This window comes from Acomys minous (genome assembly GCF_964271855.1).
Source record: "Acomys minous genome assembly, chromosome: 2".
In the NCBI taxonomy this organism is placed as follows: Eukaryota; Metazoa; Chordata; class Mammalia; order Rodentia; family Muridae; genus Acomys; species Acomys minous.
The window spans coordinates 75,617,853-75,644,054 of record NC_140484.1 but is presented as its reverse complement, the minus strand read 5'-3'; the positions used below and the strand labels follow the sequence as shown (position 1 = coordinate 75,644,054).

Here is a 26,202-nt window from a genome sequence, read left to right as displayed (position 1 = left end):
GTAACCAGTGTCCTTACCAAGCTATAAACCTTTTTAATCTCAATCTGATCATAAAAATAGTGTTGCTGGCCGGGCGTGGTGGTGCACACCTTTAATCTCAGCACTCAGGGGGCAGAGGCAGGCGGATCACTGTTGAGTTTGAGGCTAGCCTGGTCTACAGAGGGAGTTCCAGGACAGCCAAGGCTACACAAAGAAACCCTGTCTTGGGCGGGGAGGGGGGGCGCTAGTATGATGTTACTAAATTTTTGTTGTCTAATTCTCCTATAAGAACCTGTGAATGGCTGCAGATGTGGCTCATTTATAGAGTGCTTGCTCAGCATGTACAAATAGTTCAGGGGTTCAATCCCTAGCACTGAAAAATATGTACACACACATGTAACCTCTTTTTAAGCCAAGTGTGGTGGGGCATGCCTGGAGTTTTTTGAAGGTTGAGGCAGGAAAATCGTGAGTTTAAAGCTCTCTGGGCTATACAATAAGAACCTGTCTCAAAAAACAACACAAGAAAACACGGAGCAGAACAAAAATATCATGTACCATTTGCTTTGAGCTATCTGTCCGAGTGAAGGTAACATTTTATGCCTTTTTACAGTGTTTAGTAACAACTGTTATATGCTTTTGAGTAATTTCCTCAAGGCAGAAACATGGTTCATTTCTTGCCCCAATGAAAACTGAGCACATTTTATCTTAATTCATCTGTGGCCCCTAGAAATGGATCCTTGCAGATAGTTTCTGCGAGCAATGCAAAGAGATGTAAACACCGTGGGTCCTGAGGTAAGGCCATGCTAGTTTACTTGGCGTTCTCCTCTGTGGTCTTGAGGCACATTTCCTGATGAGTGTTGCAGAGCCAGGAACCCTTGTGGCACCTGGTTCTCTGATGGCTTTGTGGGATAATGTGTGTGTCCCTGAGTGACTGACAGCTTGTTTCTCTGAACTGTCTTTCAGGGTATTTTGCTCGAGTCCATGGTGTCAGTCAGCTTATTAAAGCTTTTCTCCGGAAGACACAGTGCCATTGTCAAGTTCTCAACCTTGGGGCTGGGATGGATACCACCTTCTGGAAGCTAAAGGTAATTAAAGGTTCTCCTGTGACAGTCGCTCCAGTTTAACTGTTTGAAGATGACTGTCTAGTTTAAAGTTTTCAAAATACTGGTGAAGCTGAGTTCTTCCCCCAGGATCCACATAACAAGCTGGGCGGAGAGGTTTGCACTGTAATCCCAGCTGAGCAGGGGCCAGAGGCAGGAGGACCCCTGGGCGTTCTTGGCTCGGGTGAGCCTTGTGTGCCTGGGGGATTTCTAAGCCAATGAGAAGTCCTGTTTCAGACAGAAGTAGACCATGCCTGAGAGCAGTGACACTTGAGATGTCCTCTGACTTCACATGTGTGTGCATGCTAACAGTAGTCATGCACACAGACTTCTACATAGACACATGTATATAAACTTTAAAGAAATCTGTTAAAAGTAGTTCAATGGTAGCCTTTCTCATCCCATCCCACCTGCCCCATGACTCCCACGGTCACCTCTACGATAACTTTCAGCTCTTTGTTTTCTTTCACCAGGGCCCATTAAGTTAGATTGTTTCTAATTGTTATTTTAAAATTTGTTAAATTAAAAATCATGCTAAAAATTCATATGTTTTATTCTGTATGTGTTGATTTACATTGGGAAGGAAAAAATTTCCACTAGGCTCACTGAGAACAAATATAAATTTGTAATTTTGATAGTAACTAAGATCATGTAATGTCATTCTGGGTAAGATTCAGAGATTTGTGAGTCGAGCAGGATGTGATATAAAGCCTGTTGTAGTTGCTCTAAGTGGGCCTCTGGCTACCCTGTTAGGGGGAGAGAGGCAGGTCCGGTCATACGCACAGCAGGCACGCGATTCTGCTCGTGTTGGCCTTGACTGCACAGCCTGGTTTTCACTGTTATGCGTCCTCTATGTTCCACGCTCTTTCTGTAGGTTTGTGCAGGTTTCCTGACTTTGCTGTGAGGTCAGTCATGTGCAGTCATGAGTATGTACATTTCCCCACGTTGCTTGTACGTGCAGAATGAGATAAATAAGAATATATGTCATAACCTGACCTGCTTGGTAGATCTTTGGCCCCTAATCAGGTCACCTGATAAGGACTCTGGTCATCAAAGCTCCCAGCTTTTGTTTTACGTGAGAAGCCAGTGTCCTCAGTGTGATCTTGGTGTTCTCTTTTGCTTCTGCATTCTTCTCTGAGATAAGATAACTGCATTTATGAAAACTTTTATGTGGCAGAGCATTAGTGTGAGAGCGCTGCGAGGGGTTTTCACAGATGGAGGAGGAGAGGCTGGGACAGTGTCTTGTGGGCTCCAAGAACCAGTGGCTTTCGACTTCGCGCACGCGTGCAGTGAACTAAAGCCCTTGTTTACACACAGTGCTGTGGGTGCTCAGGGAGGCCTTTCGGGAGACATCTTTTGTCTTTGCGGCAGAGAGTCGCATGGAACTTGAGTGTATATTGTGTAAAGGTGTTGCTGTTGAGAGATCCTTCCACGTGGGCCCGAGGGCCCGAGATTCATTTATCACATGCGTGCTTTCTTTCCCCTTCTTGTAAATAAGTTGGTAATTACTAAATCTGGGATTTTTAATTTGTGAACAAAGTTTATCTCTTATAAGAAGAAACTTGCCTGTCAAATAGTAAGGAAAATGCCAGAAAGTTTGAAAGTCCTTTGTGAAAATTTCATATTTTTATTGATAATCATGTTGGTCTGAAGCACTTTTTCTTCTTCTCCTCTTCCTCCTCCTCCTCCTCCTTCTTTTTCTTCTTCTTTCCCTCCTTCTAGTCAGGGTTTCTCTGTGTAGCCTTCGCTGTCGTGGACTCACTTTGTAGACCAGGCTGGCCTTGAACTCACAGTGATCCACCTGCCTCTGCCTCCTGAGTGCCGGGATTACAGGAATGCACCACCATACCCGGCAAAGCACTTTTTCCTTAAATCCAAAGTTCCTTTTTAAGGGTATTGTAGGTATTTTCCTTTTTTTTTTTTTTTAAGTTAATTTTTTGTTATGGGTGTTTTGCCTGTATGTATGCTTGTGAACCAAATGCATGCCTGGTATCCACAGAAGGCACAGGAGAGCATCAGATCCCCTGCAACTGGGGTTACAGATGTTTGTGAGCTGCCCTGTAGGTGCTGGGAGTTAAACCCATGGTCCTCAGGAAGAGCAGCCAGTGCTCTTAGCCTTGGAGCTCTCTCTTGCTTCCTGTTTCCTCTTTCACAGCATGAGCTGCCAACTGTAAGCTATTGGCTAAGTCTGGCCTACCACCTGTTTTTGTAAATAAAGCGTCATTGGAACACAGTCACTTCCATTTGTTTGTATATTGTTCATATTTAGCAGCCATATGACTAAGATAACAACACAGTTAACTAGTTATAACAGAGACCATCTGGCCTGTAAAGGTTAAATTGTTTTCTGGCTCTTTGCAGAAAAAATACAAATCTATACTTTAGAGATGTGTCTTTCCATAAAAGCATAGGAAGAGTCTATCCCGCTCTTACTGTATCCCATGCCTTCCAGCTAGGAAGGCTGTGTCTGCAGAGGGGACGCTACTAGTATGGGCTTTCTGCTCCTGGATGATCTCAGGTCCAAGACCCTTTGTATAGCTGCTGTTTCCAAGAGTCAGGAAGGCTGGGACTTCACAGAAGGAATAACACAAGAAAGGTGAACCCCTTTAAGGCACCTCAGCTTCTTGATGTCTCTTGAGTCCTGTGGAAGGAGGCAGCATTGACTTCGGCAGTGTGTGAAGTGGTGGTTCCTCTCTGTGTCTCGGTGATGTTCTTCCGGGCAGATCTATAGTAAGTCTGACCCAGACTCGGGGCCTTCTGTACCAGCTCATTAACTGGGAGCTCTTTTTTTTCTTTTTTAAAGGTTTTCAAGACAAGGTTTCTCTATGTATCCTTGGCTTCTTGGAGTCGCTTTTTAGAACAGGCTGGCCTGGAACTCACAGCGATCCGCCTGCCTCTGCCTCTCAAGTGCTGGGATTAAAGGCGTGCGCCACCACCTGGCTAACTGGGAGCTCATTAGGCCTGCAGTGTCCACAGCCCAGAGAATCAGAACATCAGTGATTGAAGCATGACTTGCCACAGTGCATCCCCCTCAACTGGGAAGGAAACTAGGAGGCTCAGGAGAGGAAGTGGCTGCACTAGCCCTTGAAAAAGGCCATCCTGTTCCTGTGGGAGAGGAAGGACAGCGTTGGCCTTATGTGTTTGCTTGCATTGTTGTCTGTTGGAGTTGCAGGTGACCTGACTTGTATCCTTTGAGTAAAGCAGTTTTGTTTTGTGGTGCTGGGGATGGACGCCAGGGCTTCTTGCATGTTAGGCAAGTGCTCTTCCACTGAGCTGCAGCTCTGGCTTCAAGTACAGTTCTTCCCTTCCTAGCAGTCGTACATCATGAACAGTCTTTAGGATTTCTTATAAACGTGCTCTCGTGTTCCCTGAACACATCCTTCAAGTGTCTTCAAGTTGCTTCTCCACAGCCGAGCTTCGCAGAACACAAACCAAACCATTCAGTGGGCAGCTGCAGTTCCTGAGCCGAGGGAGCGGGGTACTGTCCTTCCTCCCTCCCTTGTGCAGGAAGCCTCAGGTTTAGGATTTTAGCAGAGGAGCCGACTCCATGCTGGGAGATGGAAGGGGTTCTTTTCCTGCCAGCATGCAGCTCTGGTGGCTCTGTCCCCAACAGGTTGTCCTTGCTGTATCTGGTCCCTCATTCGTCTACACCTCCACACCTGGTCTTCATCTCTTATAACGGTTTCCATGATTGCTCTCGTGTTTGCAGTTGCTCAGGGCAGAAAGAAGGAGTCCCCTGCCCCAGAGTCTCCTTTCCCTTACTGCGTCTGGCACCTGCGAAGACACCACCAGATTCAGGATGTCAATGGTCTCTTGCACTTCTTTACAGTATACAGACAGGTCTGTGTTTCTGAACTGTAAGTGTGGATGCCATGAGCACTAAGGAGAAAGGCTGGGCCTTGCTTCCTGCTGTATCTCACTGTGAAGAGCTGCCGGGGGTAACGTAGTGTGCAGCAGAAAGACTGGGGAGCTGTGTTGTTGTAGTCAGGGTGAGAGGTGACGGCTGAGGAGGAACGGGCAGGTTGAGAGCAGTCAGCAGGGTAGAGTGAGGGAGTGAGTGGAGCACCATGAGGACGGTGAGCAGTAGTAGTAGTTTGGATGGGGTGTAGCCACCCACTGTGCCAGGAAAAGCAGAAGAAAGGATGGAGCTGTCTGGGTGGGTGTGCACGCACAGTAGTTCACAGTGAGAAATTAGTGTTGGATCCTGAGCTGCACCTCTACCTGTGTTTATAAATAATAAAGGCACAGGCATAGACTTTACTACCATCACGCCCTTCCCATGGTGCCCTTCATGGATTAACTCACTTACCCTTCCACCACATGAGTGGTAGCATTGTCTTCGCTGTAAAAAGGGTTCTGGTTACATGTGCATGGCCTACGTGTGTGTCCGTGTACCATGAACATGCCTGCATAACCTCAGGGGCCAGAAGAGGACGTCAGATCTGGAACTGGAGTTACAGGTGTTTCTGAACTACAAGTGTGTGTGTGTGTGTGTGTGTGTGTGTGTGTGTGTGTGTGTGTCTGTGTCTGTGTCTGTGTGTGCGCACGTGCTGGGAATCAAACCTGGGTCCTCTGGAAAGACCATCATTGCTTTTAACTACTGAGGCCTCTCTCCAGCTGCTGTCTTCACTTTTAAAGTGATGACCTCTTGGCCATTCAGATAAATGGTGGAGCTGGGGTCCAGGCCCCACTTTTCACCAGATCCTAACCCTGTGCATGTGATGACGCCTCCACATAGTAGCTGTTTAATTCTATCTATTTATTCACTCACTCACTCACTCATTTTTGTTTTGTTTGTTTGTTTATTTGTTTGTTTTTGAGACAGAGCTTCTTTGTATAACCTTGGCTGTCTTGGGACTCAGGTACTGGGATTAAAGGCGAGTGCCACCACTGCCCAGCTAGCTGTTTGGTTCTAAATGAATCCCTAAAATGCTAGTCAATACAAATTCTGCATGGACTTCCGGGTAGTCTCTAACGGTTTCAAGTGCTTTTGGAAGAACACTGTATGTACTGTGTTGCAACAACTCACCGCTTCTCTCCCACTGTCCCACCTTCAAGCTCTTCTAGACTTTACCTGGAAAAACAGACACCTCTTAGCTTTTCATGTAGCTATTCCTTTTTCATGCATGTGTGTGTTTTTGTGGTGATGTGAGCACATATGTTCATGCATATGTACACAAACACTATCCCTCTCCTTTGAGACAGGGTTTCTCATTGGCTTAGAGCTGAACATTAGGCTTGACTAACTGGCCAATCAGCTGCAGGGGCCCTCCTGGTTTTGCCTTCTGGCACTGGGATTACAAACTCACACCACCATGCTTTGTATTCTTCTATGAGTCTTAGGGATTAAATTTAGGTTCTCACGCTTGTATGAAGCACCTCAGTGACCGAGCTGTTCCCAGCTTCTCTATTCATTCCTGCTCCTCTCAGATACATTCTTATGGAGACATAGTAATTTGAAAAGTGCCTTCTGGCTGAAGAGAGGGCTTACCAGTTAAGAGCACTTGTTCTTACAGAGGACCCAAGATCAATTCTCAGCACCCATGTGGCTGTTCATAACCATCTTTAATTCCACAGGATTTAATGACCTTTGCAGGCAGCAGGTACACACATGTTGCACAGACACACTTCAGGCAAGCATTCGTACACACAAATAAAAACAAGTAACACACTTCTGACCATGAGTCTCCTGACCCAGTCCCTAAGCGCCCATTGCGGTTAGGCGTGCTTAGTGCTTGCTGCATGCAGTGACTGTGTGAGCTAAGGAATGGTTCTGTGTGCTTTTCTCCAGGATGAAGGTCTTCTCCCAAATAAATACTTTGAAGTCGACTTTCCAATGATAGTCACGAGAAAGCTGCACACCATAAAGTAAGTGTGGCTTTGTTGGGGGACAGGGGGACCAGTAGGTGGACACTCAACCAACCTTTGGTGTATCAGGTTGAATGTGAGAGACCTCAGTGGAGGGCGATGCCTTTCACTTCCCTCTCTTGCTCTGGCACCGTCAGTCCTGCACGCTGTGCAGTCTTGAGCAATCAGTGTCCCTCCTGCATGACCTTACTCAGTGATGGGACGTCTCAGGAAACTGAAAATAGCCCGATGCACAGCATAGTCGAGCACTCTGAGGTCTTATGTATTTTTTGTTTGTTTGTTTGTTTTATTTTTTGTTTTCAAGACAGGGTTTCTCTACGTAGCCTTGGTTGTCCTAGACTCGCTTTTTAGATCAGGTTGGCCTCGAACTCAGACATCTGCCTGCCTTTCTCTTCCAAGTGCTGGGATTACAGGCTTGCACCACCATGCCTGGCAGTTCTTATGTATTTTGATGCCTGATTTATCCTGGGGTATAGACAGAAGCCTGGCCCCAAATTAATGTCGTAATTTCTTTCTTGGTTTGAATGCCGTGCCAGCTGTTCTGAGGGCCTTGCAGAGCTGTAGATGATGCACTTTTCTTTGCATCTTGCTGTCTTGAGTGCTTTTTGGATGGCTCACTCCTCAAGTAGACTTGGCAACTGAGTGCTCAGAACCCTCTGTGGAGATGATGACTCTTCTGCTGCGCAGAGACATTGACTTGCTCAGGGCAGAGCTAAGATCCAAACCCTGATCTGAAAGCCCTCTGTCAGGGCTCCTTAGTTTGTTTTTTAACACCCCTGCCCCACTGTAAGTAGTTATTTAAACAAAAGCTTATTATATATTTTAAATTCCATATACATTAAAACTTCACTTATTCTTTAGAGCTACTACATCCCTATGCATTGAGAGTTTTTTTTTCCCCAAGCTTTTCTGGGGCCTATGCTATGAGTTCTCCAGTTTTTCTAAACATTAAATACATTTTATACTAAATAGGCTTTTAAGATGATGAACAATGCCTTGGAACTGTATAGTTCTGAGCTCATTAGCACTCTGGGTGAAGTGGGAGTGAACAGGCCCTAGGTGAGGCTCAAGATGGTTTCCTGGAAAGAAAGACAGGTCTCAGCTGCGTGTAGCTGAGTGGTTTTCTGATTTCTGACTGTTACTGTATAAATGTCAAGGGTCAGTCTTTTGTACCTGTGTGGCAAAGAGGAGCCAGGGTCGTAAGGCACAGTTTTGTTTGAGAATAAGCAAGAAACTGGAGGTATCTGGAAAATCCTGGAACATTTTGTGTTAGACTACTTTTAGCTATTTTTAAATTGAATTACTTTGTGACCAGTATGTGATTTGAATACCAAATGCAGAGCAGCCCTAATCTGCAGCCAGCGTGGGCTGAACTACTACTACTGTGTGCATAGGGTCAAATGTAGGGAGATTGAAAGACTCCTCGCATGGCCCTTGTTCTGCACATTAGCAATACATCAGTCCTCCTCGTCCAAACTCTGGAGTAAAAATGCTCCCGAATCAACCTTTTCCAGCATCATGCCCAGTTAGGGAAGCATGATGGTGAAGTCTGCAAGTACTGCAGGTTCACAGCCGTCCCAGATCTGGTCGTAAGTATTAGATGCGGGGTACTAAATGTGTGCACAGCCTGTGGAGACGTCGGCGTTGTCAGTGAATGCACTCATGTGCTGATTGACTCTCTTTCCCCCTCTGCCATCCTCCTGTAGGAACAAGCCGCTTCTCTTCAGACCCATCATGGAGTTACACCCAGAGGACACTCTTCAGATGGGCAAGTAGCCTTATGAGCGGCACGGGTGGGATTGTAACACGTGTGCCTGTTTGAGACAGGGTGCTTCTCAGTATAACATTCTCAACATAAACGCGCCCATTCACTTGCACAGCTTTGCTTAGCTCCAGCCATCAGTATTGCTGCTCGGCAGTTTTCTTTAGCGCTGGGGGTCAAACCTAGGACCTTCTACATGCTAGTCAAGCCCTTTACCACTTAGCCACATCCCAAGACCCCTATGTAATTGTAATTGTTTCTGACACATTCTCTCAGTGCTGAGCCTTCCAGATTGTGGTGGTTTTTGTTTTGATTTGTTTTGTTTTTTAGATCTTTGCCAAAATTTTCCATTGTGTTCAGTTGTGGTTGACAGAGAAGGTCAAGGGGTTTAGTATCATAAAAGTGAGAAGACATGCTCCGAGAGGGGCCTTCTCTGGTTATCAACACAGTAGCCGTCAGGCACCCACAGACCTCCTTTTGTGCACAACTGCAGGCGTAGCCACGTTTCTTGTGAGTAGAGTCTCGCTGAAGTTTCCACAGGAGTCATATGGCTGCTAGCCTCTGTCTCCGCGTGTAGATTGGCTGTACATGTTGTGCCATTCACTTTTCTCTAACTAACAAGCATCTGTGTCCTTGGTTAATTGGTGTCACATTAGGACTTGTCATGACCACCCTGGCACCTTGCATCATTTTGATCAACGATGCAGAAATGTGTGAAACCATTTCCTATTGTACATATTCCTTACATAGCATTACCATGCTTGGTTGTATTCATTTTTTCATCTTTCCTGTTGGATTATAAGCCCCATGATGACAGAGGCGTTACTGTTGGTTGGTTTTTGCTTTTGCTTCAGGACTCTGAGTAGCTTGGATTGGCCTAGAACTAAGGTTTCTTTTGTGTCTTCCTCCTCAGCGTTGGGGTCACAGGCAGTGCCACCATACCCAGCTTAGAGCACATGTTCTCGATCATCCTTGTATTCCCAGAATTGGCCCAGGACCCCATGCATAGTGCTAATGAGTTATCAGATGGGGGATAGGTGGGTAAATTAATCTTGCATGTGGTCAAGAAATCCACCTAAGATGGATTCCCTTTTACCTTAAAACAAAGCCTCAAGTGTTCTGAGAAAAATCTCTTATCTAAAAGAGCATTTTATAATCTTTAAAAATAATAGTCTTTTGTTAAAGAAGTGACAGGTTGGATTGGTTGAGTTCAGCTCAGATCAGCATGCCTTTTAAAATGCTTACCTGAAAATACCAGCGCTGTTGAGTCACTCACTATTTAGACTTGTGTAGGTGAGTGTTGTTTACAGACCATGCAACTTTGCTCAGATGTTCACTTTGCTTATGCCTTTTCCTGAACTGTAGCAATGACCGCAGCCTTTGCCACACCCTTGCCTTTTGCTCTGTAGCGAACCACTGTGAACCATGTGGCCCAAAACAGCTACCATCACAGAATGACTTGTCTCTTTAGTTAGGTTCATTGGGTAGAACTCCTCAGCTGGGCTCTTGTCTTTGCCGAAGGCCTCCTGTGTGTTCCTAGGCACTGAGCTAGGTCAGGCTGACTCCATCTGTTTAAAGTTACAGTGCCTTGAAGGTCTCAGTAACTCCACAGTATTCTAGGCCATATGACATCTTCCACACTTCAGGGTACTAATTAACTGAGTTCAGACATCTTAAGTATATAGGCTGTATCCATTTATTAGTCATTTGAAAGGCAATAGACAAGCTGGGCAAGCACTGTTTATTCATTCATGCATTTAGACGAGCCTTGCTATTCAGCCAAGGCTGTGCTAAAGTTCTAACCCTTCCACCTCAGCCGCCCAAGTGCTTGCTGGGATTCTAGATGTGCACCACTGCTTTAGGTGTGACTATTTCATTCTTAGGTTTTGTTTTTTGAGGCAAGGTCTCTATGTGTAAGAGCCCTGGCTGTCCTGGAACTCGATTTGGAGACCAGGCTGACCGCAAACTCACAGAGATCCACCTGCCTCTGCCTCCCGAGTGCTGGGATCAAAGGCGCCACCATGCGCAGCTACTTCATTCTTCAGAAATTGCTATTACTAATGTGACCTGTGTACGTGGGTACCTCAGAGCTTTGCCTTCGAATCAGGCTGGGGACCACCCATGTCCTCCATGTTGACAGTCAAGTTTTTGCTTTTTATTTATGGCATACAAGAGCTTAACTTCCCAGAGGGATGAGAGCATTGGAGGAATACAAAGAGATGTACTGTTGAAAGTGTGTTTTGTTTATGTCTGACTGACATTAAATATCTGTTTCCTGCAGAAATTTAAAATACTGTTTCATCCCTGTCAATTTGCTATACTACCCAGGGTACCTTAGTACACGTTTGGGGACCTTGAGCTTATCAGTATAACATCTTCAATACTAAATATAATCATTTAAGATCAGCATTGTCTACATTTTTTGCTTAAAAGAAAGGTAGTCATGTGGTTGTGTTACTTGCCTAGAGCTACAGGCTGGCGGTGGCGAAAGTGAAAGGCCATGTACTTTTGGTTTTAGCTGGTGATCTGCATAAGCCACAATGTGCAATGACTGCGCCATCACAGAGTATTTAGGACCACTCGAGGATTGTTTGTTTGCTTGTTCTGTTTCGTTTAAGTTAAAAGTCTTGCTATGTTGTCCACGTTGGTGTCAAATTCCAGGGTTGCAGTGATGCTTTTCCTCAGCCTCCTGAGTAGCTTCTGTGTGTTACTTGAGGGCGTTAACACTTTACTATATGCTCTTGAGTTTTTGTGAGTCTCTCTCCTTCAGGGTCTCTGTCTTCACTGTTGATGTTTCTGGTCTGAGTCGGCTGCGGAGGGGCTTGCTCATCACGAGGTACTTCCACAGCACAGCCCTCAGTTGTGACAAGCAAACATGTCTTTAGATACTGCTCTGTGCTCCCGGGTGGTGAAGTTGCCCTTTGGCTGAGCTTATGTAATGAGGATTTTCATAATTGTCTCATTTTGTGTATGCTAGTTCTTAGTTGTTAAGCCTTATTAGCTGTTTTATCAAAGCTTCTCCTTTGTCAATCCTCTTAGCAAAAAGTCCTCTAAAGGAGTGCTGATTACAAAGCTACCAGTAGCAATGCACAGGTGTTATTTATAATTTTTTTCCCCAAGACAGTGTCTCATGAAGCCCAGGCTAGCCCAGACTTGCTATGTAGCTAAAGCTGTCCTCCAGCTGTCAGCCTTCCTGCCTCTACCTCCAAGTGCTAGGATTTCAAGCTTGCACCCCCTTACCTAATACATGGGCAAGTCCTTCCTGTCACATCTGGGGGGTGCTCTAGTGTGCAAGGCTTCCTGCTTGATCCCGGAACCAGTGCTGGATTTTATAAAAGTGTCTGTTTTCTCAGAAGAATAAGACTTCTCTGGACCTTGCTTTGAGACCAGGTCCCCACAGTCCATTGTGGTCCCTGTGACATAGTGGAGAGGCTTCCCCTGAGGACAAACAGGGTGTCAAACAACCAGAACAACTTTGACTTAGGGCCTGTGCTGTTCACGGCCGTGGATTCTGTTACATTAAAGGTCTTCTTGTCCGGTCCTTCCTGCCTGTTGTGTGGAGTGCCTCCTTGATATGGGCTGGGGCTGGGAGCCTCGATCACTGTGTGCTCACCTCTGCTGCCCTTGTGCACTGTGTGCTCACATTTGCTGCCCTTGTGCACTGTGTGCTCACCTCTGCTGCCCTTGTGCACTGTGTGCTCACCTCTGCTGCCCTTGTACACTATGTGCTCACCTCTGCTGCCCTTGTGCACTTGTGCTCACATCTGCTGCCCTTGTGCACTGTGTGCTCACCTCTGCTGCCCTTGTGCACTGTGTGCTCACCTCTGCTGCCCTTGTGCACTGTGTGCTCACCTCTGCTGCCCTTGTACACTATGTGCTCACCTCTGCTGCCCTTGTGCACTTGTGCTCACATCTGCTGCCCTTGTGCACTGTGTGCTCACCTCGGCTGCCCTTGTGCACTGTGTGCTCACCTCGGCTGCTCTTGTGCACTGTGTGCTCACCTCGGCTGCCCTTGTGCACTGTGTGCTCACATTTGCTGCCCTTGTGCACTGTGTGCTCTTGCTGTTTTGACACTGGTCCACGTGGTTGCCTCTTCTACCTCTGCTCTCCTTTATATTAGAGAACTGCAGGCTTCAAAATTCTGTTGTGTGTCTTTTGGGTTTTGGTCAGGAATAGAAAAACTCATTCAAGGCATGCTTCCTATCAATGTCCTGTTTTAAAGAAGGCGCACAGGCATATGGGAATTGTTTGTTTCTGGTATAGGCCAGACAACTGCTTTTGTATTCTTTATATTGTTTTCTTGATCCAGCATTGTGGTACCCTGGGGCTGTCTCTGGGCTCCCTGTTTGTTCTTTATTGCTTTCCTGACATCTAAAGGGCTCCCAGAAGCGCTATTTTCTTTCAGTGTATTTGAATCAGCCAGATGGCCTGATGAAGATGCTAAGGGGCCCTGCGTACATGGTATAATGTTTTTCTTTAGTACTGGGGTTGAATACAGGGTTTTGTACGTGCAAGACAGGCACTGTGCCATTTTCAGCACCTTTTGCTAGGGCTCCTCAGAGCCGAAAGAACTTGAGTCAGGGTCAGTGAGTCAGGATAGCTATTGTCTGTCACCTTCCCACATTTTCTGTACCACTGAGGAAATAGTAAATAAGGCCCGTGGTAGATAATTGATCCAGCACTAAGCAGTGGAAGGATTGCTGTGAGTGCAAGGCCAGTCTGAGCTAAGAAACAAACAAGCAAGCATCCAGTAATTCAATACCTGCAAGAGTTTATAAGGACACACCAAGGTAGCATGGCTACACTGATGGCCATCAAAGACCAGTGTCATTGGATTTACATCCATGGCTCTGAAAGTGTAGTTTCCAGACTGACAACATCAGAGCCACCTGGGGATGTGCTGGAGATGCAGATGTCTGCTGTGGGAAGGGCTACACAATCGCAGATCTGGGTGCAGGCCTCAAGGGTGACTGTGATGGCCGTGAAGCTTGAGGACCGCTGTGGGCACCGTTCCTTCTACCTCTGGCACATCTGAAAACTCATGGTCTTAATCATTTTGTAAATGCATTGCCACATAAGCTACTTTCTTTTAAACATAACACATTCCAAATGGTGTAGTGTTTGGAGAACCACCCACCAATTGGTATCAGTATTTAAACAGGCTTAGTTTTTTACTTTTTTATTCCACTAACATCCCTCTGCCTTGAAGAAGTGACTGACAGGAACATTATCACTGCATGTACCAGGATGCTCATTGAAGTGTCTCAAATGGAGAAAATTTAGTAATACCAAATATCCAGTACAGCATATGGCTGAGTACAAGGTGTTTTGTTTGGCTGGTCCTATTTTCTTAAATACCTGTGTGTGAGAGAGAAGTGAGCTTAAACATAAAGGAAAAAGGCCACAATGTTATACTGATAACTTTAGAAGATGTGATTTGGCTTAATTTTCACTCTCCTGTCATGTGACTTGTTTGTGTGTTGTGTGTGTATGAGCCTGAGGCTGCATGTACCCATAAGGAGGCCACAAGAGGTGTCTCTTCTGTCATTCCTCACCTTACTGCAGTGAGGCAGGGACTGTGACCGAACCTAGAATTTTACCTTTCATTATCATTATTATGATTATGAATATTTTTACTATTTATATTTAGAGATAAGGTTTCTCTATGTAACCCTGGCTCTGCTGCAACTTGCTATGTTGACCAGATTAGCCTTGAATTCACAGAGATACACTTGTCTCTGCCTCCCAAGTATTGGGATTAAAGGAACGCACCGCCATACCTGGATTAAAATTACTTTAATTTTGAAAAAGCCATATCTAGGTTGGAGGGATGGTTCAGCATTAAGAGTACTTGCTGTTCTTCCAGAGGACCCATGTTTGATTCCCAGCATCCACATGGAGGTTCACTACCATCTGTAATTTCAGTTCCAGGGGATCTGAGGCCTCCTCTGGCCTCAGAAGGCACCAGGCATGCACATGATATACAGCCACACATTCAGGCAAAACTTCCATATGCATAAAATGAAATGAAATGAAATGAAATAAAATAAAAAGTAACCTTAAAAACAAAGCAAAAACCATGTCCACTAAAAATATGCTATCATTGGCTTGTGTTGAAATGAGAATTTTATTTGTTTGCATTTGCAGATGGGCACATGCTGGATTCAAAAAGATATGCCATCATTGGAGCAGATCTCCGAGACCTTTCTGAACTGGAAGAGAAACTAAAGAAATGTAACATGAATACACAGTGAGATTATTTTTTAACCCCTATGTGTTTGTGACTTCCTGAGAGTCATGGGTGCAATTGGTAGTACAGCTTGACACTTGCCTCCTGTCTTGGTGCTATATTGTGTCATTGCTATTTTGTGTAGGTTTGGTTTTTTTTTTTTTTTTTTATTTCTAAGCAGTCTTAAGTCTGCTTTTCACCAGTGATTCCTTTAAAAAAAAAAAAAGACTGGTCTTTATATAATAAACTAGGTGCGAGAGAGCCTTTCACAACAACATGTAAAGAAAGAGCTAGTGTCTAGAATACAACACAGAGACCAGCACTCATGAAAACTACCACATAGATGGATAGTTAATGTGACAGAATGTCATGCTGTGTGCCTGTCACGTGAAGCTATCAAACCACATTAGCCATCAGATGTAGTTCTGGCAAAAATGTGTAACTCTGACTGTATATAGTGCTGGTCAGGATGTGGGTGGGAGGGAGTAGGCTGGAGTGACTCACCAAGAGGGAGTGGACTGGCTGCAAGCTCCCGTGGCCTGTTTATGCAGCCCCAAACCCCAGCCAGAAAATGGCTCTTCCCGCCTTAGCTCAGACAAGATGGTTTCCCCACAGGCATTGTCAGAGGCCTGTCTTCATGGCGATTCTAGAATCTGTCACACTGACAGCTCTAACAGCACACCTTCAAACTACGGAACTTCCCTTCCATTCAGAGCTTACATGGTGACGTTTGCCTTTGCAGTGTAAGACTTTTGCCACCAAGTCTGGCAATCTGAGTTTAAGTCTCAGGACTCATTGTCCTCTGACCTCCACGTAGAAACACATAAGTAAATGTAATTAAGTGATTTTTAAAAAAAGCTTGGGGCTGTATTTCCTTAGTCACTGGTTTATTAGATGAGATGTGATAATATCATTTTTCTCACTCACCTTTTGTAATCTTTCTAATAATATGTGGTTTGGTTTTATTTGTCTTGTTTGGTCTTCGTGTTCTCCAGGCTGGCCTTGAGCTTGCTGTGTAGAGAAGGATGCCCATGAGCTTCTGACCCTCCCTTCTCCTCTGCAGTGTTGAGACTGCAGCCATGCCTGCTTTGTGTACTGCTGGGGACAGGGGATGCTCGCCTGAGCTGTCTCCGGTCCATATAACTTAAGGTTTTAGACTCAGATAATATTGTTAATTTGGAAAAAAAATTTTCCTTTCAGTAGTTTGCTTTTTGGTTTCACCATGTTTGCAGCACAGTCTTCCTTCTGTCCTGTGATTCCGCCGCATTGGGTTTATGCTGTCTGGTGGTGCTGGGGAGGTGGCTCAGTGGGTATGAGCTCTTGTTGTGCACATACATGGACCTGTGTGTAACCTGTGTGTGCTTGGGAGGAGACAGGTAAACCATGGTAGCTCACTAGCCAGCCAGCCAAAGTGATGGCCTTCCTATTCTGTGACAAGCAGCAAGGTCAGAGTGAAAGAGGAAGACACTTGATGCCTTCTCTTCCCCCACCCCCAGTTCCCCCACACTCACATGTCTGGTGGCTGGCCAGTGTTCCTATGAGCACATCTTCGCTAAGTGAGGTAGAGATCATTTCACTGTTTAAAAAGCCAAAATGGAATCCAGGTGAGCACAGGACTGGTTGGTGCTAAGTCAGTGCTAGACTTGGTGATGGATACCGTTTCTTCTCTCACTGATGCCAGTCATGAGCGTAGGTGCCATGGCCAGCTATACAGATTGGAGCTCCAGTAGCAGTGTGTGCGAGGCTGGCATTGTGAGCAACTTCTCACTTCTGTATTTCTGTGGTTTTCTTTCTTGAGTACTGGAGTAATATGAGAACCCAGCAAGCCATGGTAGCAGGTTCTCTCAGTGATAACTGGCTTTTACAACTCTGAGAAATAGAACCGGGGATACAGCCCACTGACAGAGCACTTGCCGAGCATGCACATGGCTCTAGTTTTAATTCTCAGGAGTGAATGTGAGAATTTGAGAAATGGCAGGTGGAGTGATGCATACCTGCAGTACCAGCCTTAGCTGGAGAATCCCGAGTTCATCCCAGCCTGGACTTCAATGCAAGACCCTGTCTCAAAAACAAACAGAAAAATCTGAGCTGCTGTTACATTTCTGTAATTTTAGTTGTTGCTGATGGTTCTCAGAGGAGAAGTTTCAAATAATTTCTCATTTCAAATAACTTAGAGATTATTACAGTTGTTAAAAGATACACTGCTTTTTTAAAATATCAGTTTCTTATTTTTTCCCATTTGATTTCATGTAGTTTATTTGTGTCACAATCTAAAATTAAAGACAAAAGATTGCCATTTAATTTTGGAGAAACGGCCAGTTGTGAGACTTGTTATTTAGGGTGAAGGAAGGGACAGGAGTCTGAGAAGCAATGTTAAATGAACTAAGAAAAGGCCAAGGGAGGTGTTCTACAAACCCGGGGAGTGTTGGCAGTGTGACAGTGGGGGCTCCCCCTGAAAAAGTCACTCATTCCACCCTACTAAGGCTTAGGGCGTGTTGGAGAAAAAGGTGTGGGAAGTGTGTAAGAGCCAGAAGATGGGGTGAAGGGCTAGGACATGTCAAACAACAAGCCCCAGACTTGGCATTGCAATCACTAATTCCCATCAGCTGGTTTCCTGCACTGGTCCACACAGGACTACCTCTGTCCAGTCAGGGAAGAAGGAGGGCCTCACAGAGCCCCACCCAAAGGAGTGATTGTTGTTTATAGCTGTAGACCTGCTGCTGGGTGCATCAGGCTCCAGCAGAAGGCTCCAAACCCATGCTCACACAGGTGGCCCTAGAGAGTCTTGGTGGATCACATGACAAAATGAATAAATATGAATGAGAGAGAGAGAGAGGGAGAGGGAGAGAGATTTGTTGGAAGTCGGATGACAAGAGGGGGTGAGAGTGGCCAGTATGTAAGGTATACCTATATGAAGTTGTAAAAAAAAAAGTGTATTATACAGAGAATTTTACCTCTGGATAATTCTATAGGAATGTATTGTTGTTCCTGTTTTGTAATGCATTGTTGCTTTGTGTCTGGTAGATCAGTGCATACTAATAATGGGATGTTTTGAAGAACATAACCATTCAAAATGACATTTTTTTCAGCTTTTAAAATTATTTTTTTCTATTTGGTGCTGGAGATGGAACCTAGGGCTTGATCCATGCTAGACAAGCATTGAACCACTGAATTATCCTCCAAGTCTTTGTTTTTCAGCTCCTTATGGCAACCTTCATGTTAGAGGGGTTGGATTCTGTTGAGTGACTATTAGGACTTGCGTATCTCAGCTTAGTGTTTGAAGCAGCTCACAGGTTGCTATAGATCCTGTGAGTTGGCGGTGGGTGCTGGGCGTACCTGGGCGGCTCGTTCTTGGGGCCAGGTATTTCTTTCCATGTTCGTTTTCTGTCAGGATTCTGTTGTAGCCCAGGCTCCAGTGCACGAGTGAGCTCAGCTCTGTCTTTTTGCTGCTGCCCTTTGGCCACAACAGAAGCCCACGCAGCCCCCGTTCCAGGATAGGCGAATAGACACATGAAGGGAGATGTGCAGGGTTGTGTTGCCCTGGACAGTAGGTCCCCAGCAGCAGCGGCAGCGGCAGCGGCAGCAGCAGCTCTGTCTCCTTTTCTCCAGTCCACCCCATGCACAGAGCTCATTCTCTGAAGATAGACAGACCCCAGCTCCTTGCTCTCCTTCCTGTAGTTGTGACTCTTGACACTTGGAGTAGACATTGATCATGCCCAATGCTATGAGGTTTGCATAAATCAGTGTCTCGACTCAATGAAAACATATTCACCTCCTTTCTTTTTCCTTAAGATTGCCAACACTCTTGATAACTGAATGTGTGCTGGTTTACATGACTCCAGAGCAGTCGGCCAACCTCCTGAAGTGGGCAGCCAGCAGTTTTGAGACGGCCATGTTCATAAACTACGAGCAGGTAAGCACTTTCTGAGAGATGGATTCTACACGGGCATCCGGAGCAGCTCAGCCTGTCTTTCCCTGTTGAGTTCCTTCTGTCTACAGCCGCGCATGTCTGCTTTGTCCATGTGTTTGAGCAGCCCCTTTCTCCTGCCTTCCTGACTTCCCACCAGCTGTTAACAGAAACTTGAAACTTGATTCTTGGGGAAAGTTTTTAAATTTTTATTTTATTGTATATTATCAACAGAGTCACAGAACATAGAGTGGGGTGATTTTGGCTATATTAGAAAGAATAGCAAACTCAGGGGTCCTTAGACAGGCAGGGATGTAAATGGAAGGCATTGACTATGTGTGAGTCCTGTGGAGGACTCACTGTGGAGGGCACTAAAGGACCTGGGGCTACCAAGTGGTTTGGAGGGTGTGACCTGAGGGGCCTGCAGAGGCTGCTTATAAATAATGTGTAGGTTGGGAACTGAGGGACCTGGAGGAGCTACTCCTTAGGAAACCTCATGGTGCAAGAGCTCCTGATTTTGTAAGAGTTTGATATACAGGATTGTAAGTATAAAATGCCCTATTCCTGTGATCACTGACATTGGTCTAGTGGCTGCAGAAAAAGCCCTTTGGAGCTTTCAAGGATCCAGCTTGAGTCTGAGTCCTGCGTGCTGAGAACAAGCTGCACACACTCCCTGCGCCTCTGTTTAGTAATGCCTCTGCTCTGTAGTGTGCTGTGAGGCACACAGAGTTGGTGTGTGCGTTTCCACTGCGGCACTGCCCCCTGTTCAGTAAGTGTGGGCTGTTCAGATTCTTCTGGGCTCTGGCTGTTTACTGCTGAGGATATGGGGAGGGCAAATACCCATATGTGTTGTTGAAAAAGCTATTAGATTCTCAAGGGCTTCTGTACCCCAGCTAGTTCCCAAGTAATCAAAACAGAGACCTTGGATTTATAAAAGCCTGAAAGCACAGTAATTGGGCAGGTGCCAACCCTCTAAGCTACTTTGCTATTTTGCAGCAAACCCCATGTTACTGGCCTTCATCGGTTCTCTCTGGGCTGCTTCTGCTCCATCAGGCCAGCCTGCCTGGCCATGAGCTCATTCATGACCCATACTGCCCCAGGGCAACTTCCTTCTCCCTAGCTTAGTCTCCCTCAGACCCCAAACCCAGGAACTTAAGCTCTCTTAAGTTCTACCTCTCCTACCTCTCTTCAGCCCAGCCACAGGCTTCAGCAACTCTATTAATCAATTAACTTTAGGCAGTGCAGCGTTTACACAACAAAGACAGGCGTGTGTGAGAATGTGCTCCTCTGGGTGGCAACCAGATCTTGGCCAGTAATTAGCATTCGAAGACATAGCACCAGACCAACCCAAACACCAGTGGAGGCCTCTGTTGCTCGATGCCTTGTTCCCTTGAGAAGGGAGTCCCTGACTGAACCTGGAGCTTGCAGGGTTTGGCTAGGCTGATTAGCCAGCATCTGCCCACTGATCTGTCCTGGCTCCAACCCCTGGCACTGGATTACAGTTGCATGTGGCCAGACTGGATTTTTATATGAGCACTGGGCATCTGAACTCAGATCCTCATATTTGTGTAGCAAACGCTTACCCACAGAGCCACCTGCCTAGCCACAGTTCTTTGCTGTTTAGCATTTACCTTGTAGAAATTCATGAGATCTTACACAGCAGTAGGCAGATAACAGCAGAGTGCATGCTAGCTGTGTTTATTATTTACTTGTTTAGGTTTGTGTTTGGTTTTTGAGACAGAGTCTCACTGTGTGCCCTGGTTAGCCGGGAACTTGCTGTGTAGACCAGGCTGGCCTCACACTTGGGTGGTAATCCTACTTCTGCCTCCCAAGTGTTGGGATTCCAGATGTGCACCACAATAAACCAGCTTTTTAAGAAGATTCTCTCTTTTGAATGGGATCTCACTGTGTAGCCCTGCCTCAGTTATCTCACCATTTCCTTTTTAACTCACTGTATATAAGAGCAGCAGGGAGACTTGGCCATATCGTGTACTTGTGGATGGGTCCAGGCTACACTGGGGCTCGCTGCCCCTCCCCCACTCCAGTCTGGGTTCAGGTTCTGGAGTAGTTGGCTCTTGGTTGGCTGACTTTCCTCCTCCCCGCTGTACAGCTGCAAACATCCCTCCAGGAGCACTGGCCATCCAAGCCAGCCCCTCGAGCTTTTCTCTTGCTATGACTGCATCCTGGGCTTTTAGGATGCATACCCTTGGAGAATGACTGCCGTATGTCCTGTGTGTGCGGCTTTGTTCATTTCCCTCTTCTGTGCTCTCTGTCCAGAGCCCTTATCTAGTTTACTCTGAGAGATGGTGGGTTGGTTCTGACTCAAGGCCTTTTACTTGGGAGCACGCCAGGGCTATGCCAGATTCCATTGCTGTGTCCCAGCTGTCCCTCAGCTGGTTCAGCTCCCACCATCTGCACCTTGTCAGTAGAAATGTAACTTAAATCAACAGTTCTCAACCAGCGGCAGCCTCACAGTGTAGGTTAGTTGTCCGCATGCTTTTCCTAGTTAATTGTTTACAGTGGCAAAGCCGTGTTAATAATCGGGTGATGAGAGCACACACTTAGCACTTAGCTTTTCACGTACTCTGTATTTGTGGATGTGGTTATCATAGAAGTCCATAACGTTGGTGTTAGTACTGTCCCGACAGTTAAGTCACCCAGCTTCTGCAGGGTCCCAGCTATCGTCAAGCCAGGATTCAAACCATCATTCGATACAGTGATGACAAGTGTACTGCTCTCGGACACCTTCTGTCCTGAGGCACATGAGAGAGAGCACTGATTCCCAGCTGGCTTGGGGTGGATCTTCCTGGCAAAGTGATGCCTTTTTTGTTCCCTTGATTGTGACAAAAGACTGGTGTGTATGCTATGACAGTGACACAGGGACACTGTACCTTCTGCCTCTCAGAAGGCCCGAGCAGGAAGAACAGCAGCTTATGGCCCACTTAGTCAAGAGACAGTCTCAGAATATAAGCACAGTTATAGCCAGACAAGCAAATCTCTCTCTGACCCTTAGTGTTCTGCCGGGGAAACAGTACTTACTGCCTGCTGTGTTTGACATCACAGTAAATGCTGTAAAGACGGGTCAGTTTGCCTCTTGAAATCACATGGGAGCATTCTGTTCACACTTCCCTATGCCTTGTTTCTTCTTAAAATATTTTTTAATGTTTACTTATCCATTTATTATTTATTAGCAGCGTGTGTGTGTGTGTGTGTGTGTGTGTGTGTGTGTGTGTGTGTGTGTGTAAAAGTCAGAAAATAACCTGTGGGAGTTGGTTCTCTTCTACCACGTGGGTCCTGAAGATTGAACTCAGGTAGTCAGGCTTGGCAACAAATGAATTTATCATAAAGTCATTCTGTGCCTGTATCTGTTTTTGGTTTTTTGTTTTTGTTTTATGAAGGTAATAGAATTGATCGAATTTAATAGGTATGTTAGGTGTTTCTTTCCATGTTCTTCAGCTACATAACATTACTTACTTACTTACTTACTTACTTACTTAATTTATTTATTTATTTTTGTTTTTCCAAGGCAGGGTTTCTCCGTGTAGCCTTGGCTGTCCTAGACTGTAGACCAGGCTGACCTCAACTCACAGTGATCTGCCTGCCTCTGCCTCTGAGTGCTGGGATTACAGGCATGCACCACCACGCCTTGCTAACATTACATCTTTGCACATATATGTGAGCCTCTCTGGAGGCAATGGGATTGTTGTACTAGGTGGGCACATTAGTGGGTGTGTACTACCCTTTTTGGGAATGCACCAGCTCCATTTTGTGTCACACACCCCTCCTGAGCTTGTCCCGTGTGTATTACCAAATGTCAGCCCCTTAAGGTTGTGGCTAACCAGCTTTTCTCTTCTCAGGTCAACATGGATGACCGGTTTGGGCAGATCATGATTGAAAACCTCCGGAGGCGACAATGTGACCTGGCAGGAGTGGAAACCTGCAAGTCACTAGAGTCACAGGTCAGAGCAGATACTGGGCTCCTGCTCATTTCCTTAGCCAGCAAAACAGGACACTCTCTGTGGCAGGTACACCATGAGAAGCCCCATTATGCCCATGGCACAGGCAGAGAGGCCTCCTGATGGTAGGAAAAATCAAGTCCTACCTGTCTCCTTGATATAGAAAACACAAATTTATATTCCCTACAGCTCATGTTTTCTTTTTAAAAAATATTTATTATGTATACAGTGCTCTGCCTGCATGTACACCTGCACACCAGAAGAGGATATTAGATCTCATTATAGATGGTTATGAGCCACCATGTGGTTGCTGGGAATTGAACTCAGGACCTCTGGAAGAGCAGTCAGAGCTCTTAACCTCTGAGCTATCTTTCCAGCCCTCATTATTTTCTTGATCAGATCTTTTGCACAATTTACTTTCTGTTGTGCAAAGTTTCAGACAAGCATAAAATAAAAAGAATAGTACAATAAACACTCATTACTATCAGCCAGCTTCAATAATTATCGGTAGTTTGCCAGTATTATCTCGTGGTCTCCCCCACAGTGTTACTTACTGTTGTCATCAGAATAGTTTTAGGCATATACTAGACAATATGTGGTTTCACCCTAAATGCTTGTTACAGGCCCTCCTTGTGTGAGCTTCCTTCCAGGAGAATGTCGCCGTGATCCCTCCTCCCAAGTCCACAGGAGCTCCCTCATGCATCGGGTTCTCAGAGCAGCTGCGGTGCTTCCTGTGGTTTAAGAGAATGATTTAGAGTTAGTGTATTTGATTTGGCATCTATCCATGATCTACACTTTATAAGTGACTAACATAGCTTTGTAGCCCTTTTAATCTCTAGTAGTCCCTTAGGAAAAAAGTCATTTGTTTGCTGGAGATAACCTCCCATACCTGCCACCATTTAAATAAACTTTGCCACATGACTACCAAGTTACATGTTGCTGAAGCTGAGTCTGGCAGCTCACACCTGTAATCCTACCACTTGGTAGATTGAGGCAGAGAAATCACATGATTGAGACTAGACTGGGCTAGTAAGCTCTAGAACAGCCTGGACTACCTGGCAAGATTCTGAAACCAGCTAGCCATTCAAGCAACCAGACAGATAGCTGTTGTTGATAGAAGAGTTTTTCTTTTGCGTCTCTGCATTCTGGTAAGTTTCCCTAAGAAACATCTCATGTTCGAACAGAAAATGGCAAACTGAAAAGAACGATAACAGGAACTAGATTCAGGCTTTTGAAGCAGGACTACGCCCAGAGAAGTCCTGTGTGCATTAGGGCTCAGGCTTACACGCTGGTCTTTGAATCCTGCATGTCTCTCCCCATTTTCAGAAGGAGCGACTGCTGTTGAATGGGTGGGAGACGGCATCTGCAGTGAACATGATGGAGCTGTACAGCGGGCTACCTCGGGCAGAGGTCAACAGGTATGTGAGATGATGGAGCTGTACAGTGGGCTGCCTCAGGCAGAGGTCAACAGGTGTGTGAGATGATGGAGCTGTACAGCGGGCTACCTCGGGCAGAGGTCAACAGGTATGTGAGATGATGGAGCTGTACAGCGGGCTGCCTCAGGTAGAGGTCAACAAGTATGTGAGATGATGGAGCTGTACAGTGGGCTGCCTCAGGCAGAGGTCAGCAGGTGTGTGAGATGATGGAGCTGTACAGTGGGCTACCTCACGCAGAGGTCAGCAGGTGTGTGAGATGATGGAGCTGTACAGCGGGCTGCCTCGGGCAGAGGTCAGCAGGTGTGTGAGATGATGGAGCTGTACAGTGGGCTGCCTCAGGCAGAGGTCAGCAGGTGTGTGAGATGATGGAGCTGTACAGGCTGCCTCGGGCAGAGGTCAGCAGGTGTGTGAGATGATGGAGCTGTACAGGCTGCCTCGGGCAGAGGTCAGCAGGTGTGTGAGATGATGGAGCTGTACAGGCTGCCTCGGGCAGAGGTCAGCAGGTGTGTGAGATGATGGAGCTGTACAGCGGGCTGCCTCACGCAGAGGTCAGCAGGTGTGTGAGATGATGGAGCTGTACAGCGGGCTGCCTCGGGCAGAGGTCAGCAGGTGTGTGAGATGATGGAGCTGTACAGGCTGCCTCGGGCAGAGGTCAGCAGGTGTGTGAGATGATGGAGCTGTACAGGCTGCCTCAGGCAGAGGTCAGCAGGTGTGTGAGATGATGGAGCTGTACAGGCTGCCTCGGGCAGAGGTCAGCAGGTGTGTGAGATGATGGAGCTGTACAGGCTGCCTCGGGCAGAGGTCAGCAGGTGTGTGAGATGATGGAGCTGTACAGGCTGCCTCGGGCAGAGGTCAGCAGGTGTGTGAGATGATGGAGCTGTACAGTGGGCTGCCTCAGGCAGAGGTCAGCAGGTGTGTGAGATGATGGAGCTGTACAGCGGGCTGCCTCACGCAGAGGTCAGCAGGTGTGTGAGATGATGGAGCTGTACAGCGGGCTGCCTCACGCAGAGGTCAGCAGGTGTGTGAGATGATGGAGCTGTACAGCGGGCTGCCTCGGGCAGAGGTCAGCAGGTGTGTGAGATGATGGAGCTGTACAGCGGGCTGCCTCACGCAGAGGTCAGCAGGTGTGTGAGATGATGGAGCTGTACAGTGGGCTGCCTCACGCAGAGGTCAGCAGGTGTGTGAGATGATGGAGCTGTACAGCGGGCTGCCTCACGCAGAGGTCAGCAGGTGTGTGAGATGATGGAGCTGTACAGTGGGCTGCCTCAGGCAGAGGTCAGCAGGTGTGTGAGATGATGGAGCTGTACAGCGGGCTGCCTCGGGCAGAGGTCAACAGGTGTGTGAGATGATGGAGCTGTACAGCGGGCTGCCTCAGGCAGAGGTCAGCAGGTGTGTGAGATGATGGAGCTGTACAGCGGGCTGCCTCAGGCAGAGGTCAGCAGGTGTGTGAGATGATGGAGCTGTACAGCGGGCTGCCTCACGCAGAGGTCAGCAGGTGTGTGAGATGATGGAGCTGTACAGCGGGCTGCCTCACGCAGAGGTCAGCAGGTGTGTGAGATGATGGAGCTGTACAGTGGGCTGCCTCGGGCAGAGGTCAACAGGTGTGTGAGATGATGGAGCTGTACAGAGGGCTGCCTCACGCAGAGGTCAGCAGGTGTGTGAGATGATGGAGCTGTACAGCGGGCTGCCTCAGGCAGAGGTCAGCAGGTGTGTGAGATGATGGAGCTGTACAGTGGGCTGCCTCAGGCAGAGGTCAACAGGTGTGTGAGATGATGGAGCTGTACAGTGGGCTGCCTCAGGCAGAGGTCAGCAGGTGTGTGAGATGATGGAGCTGTACAGTGGGCTGCCTCAGGCAGAGGTCAGCAGGTGTGTGAGATGATGGAGCTGTACAGCGGGCTACCTCAGGCAGAGGTCAACAGGTGTGTGAGATGATGGAGCTGTACAGTGGGCTGCCTCGGGCAGAGG

General features: G+C 46.7%; 1 protein-coding gene across 3 annotated transcripts in view; it reads left to right on the top strand.

Moving 5' to 3' along the window:
- The window catches only part of LCMT1 (leucine carboxyl methyltransferase 1), a 72,151-nt gene that overhangs the window by 38,482 nt on the left and 7,467 nt on the right, over positions 1-26,202 (top strand). For all 3 annotated transcript variants that reach the window (XM_084772351.1, XM_084772350.1, XM_084772349.1), the window contains exons 3-9: positions 943-1,064; positions 6,871-6,947; positions 8,654-8,715; positions 14,857-14,959; positions 18,731-18,851; positions 22,703-22,804; positions 24,128-24,219. In XM_084772351.1, the coding sequence (XP_084628477.1) occupies positions 1,038-1,064; positions 6,871-6,947; positions 8,654-8,715; positions 14,857-14,959; positions 18,731-18,851; positions 22,703-22,804; positions 24,128-24,219 (584 nt within the window). In that variant the 5' untranslated portion in view covers positions 943-1,037. The remainder of the gene's footprint in view (positions 1-942; positions 1,065-6,870; positions 6,948-8,653; positions 8,716-14,856; positions 14,960-18,730; positions 18,852-22,702; positions 22,805-24,127; positions 24,220-26,202) is intronic.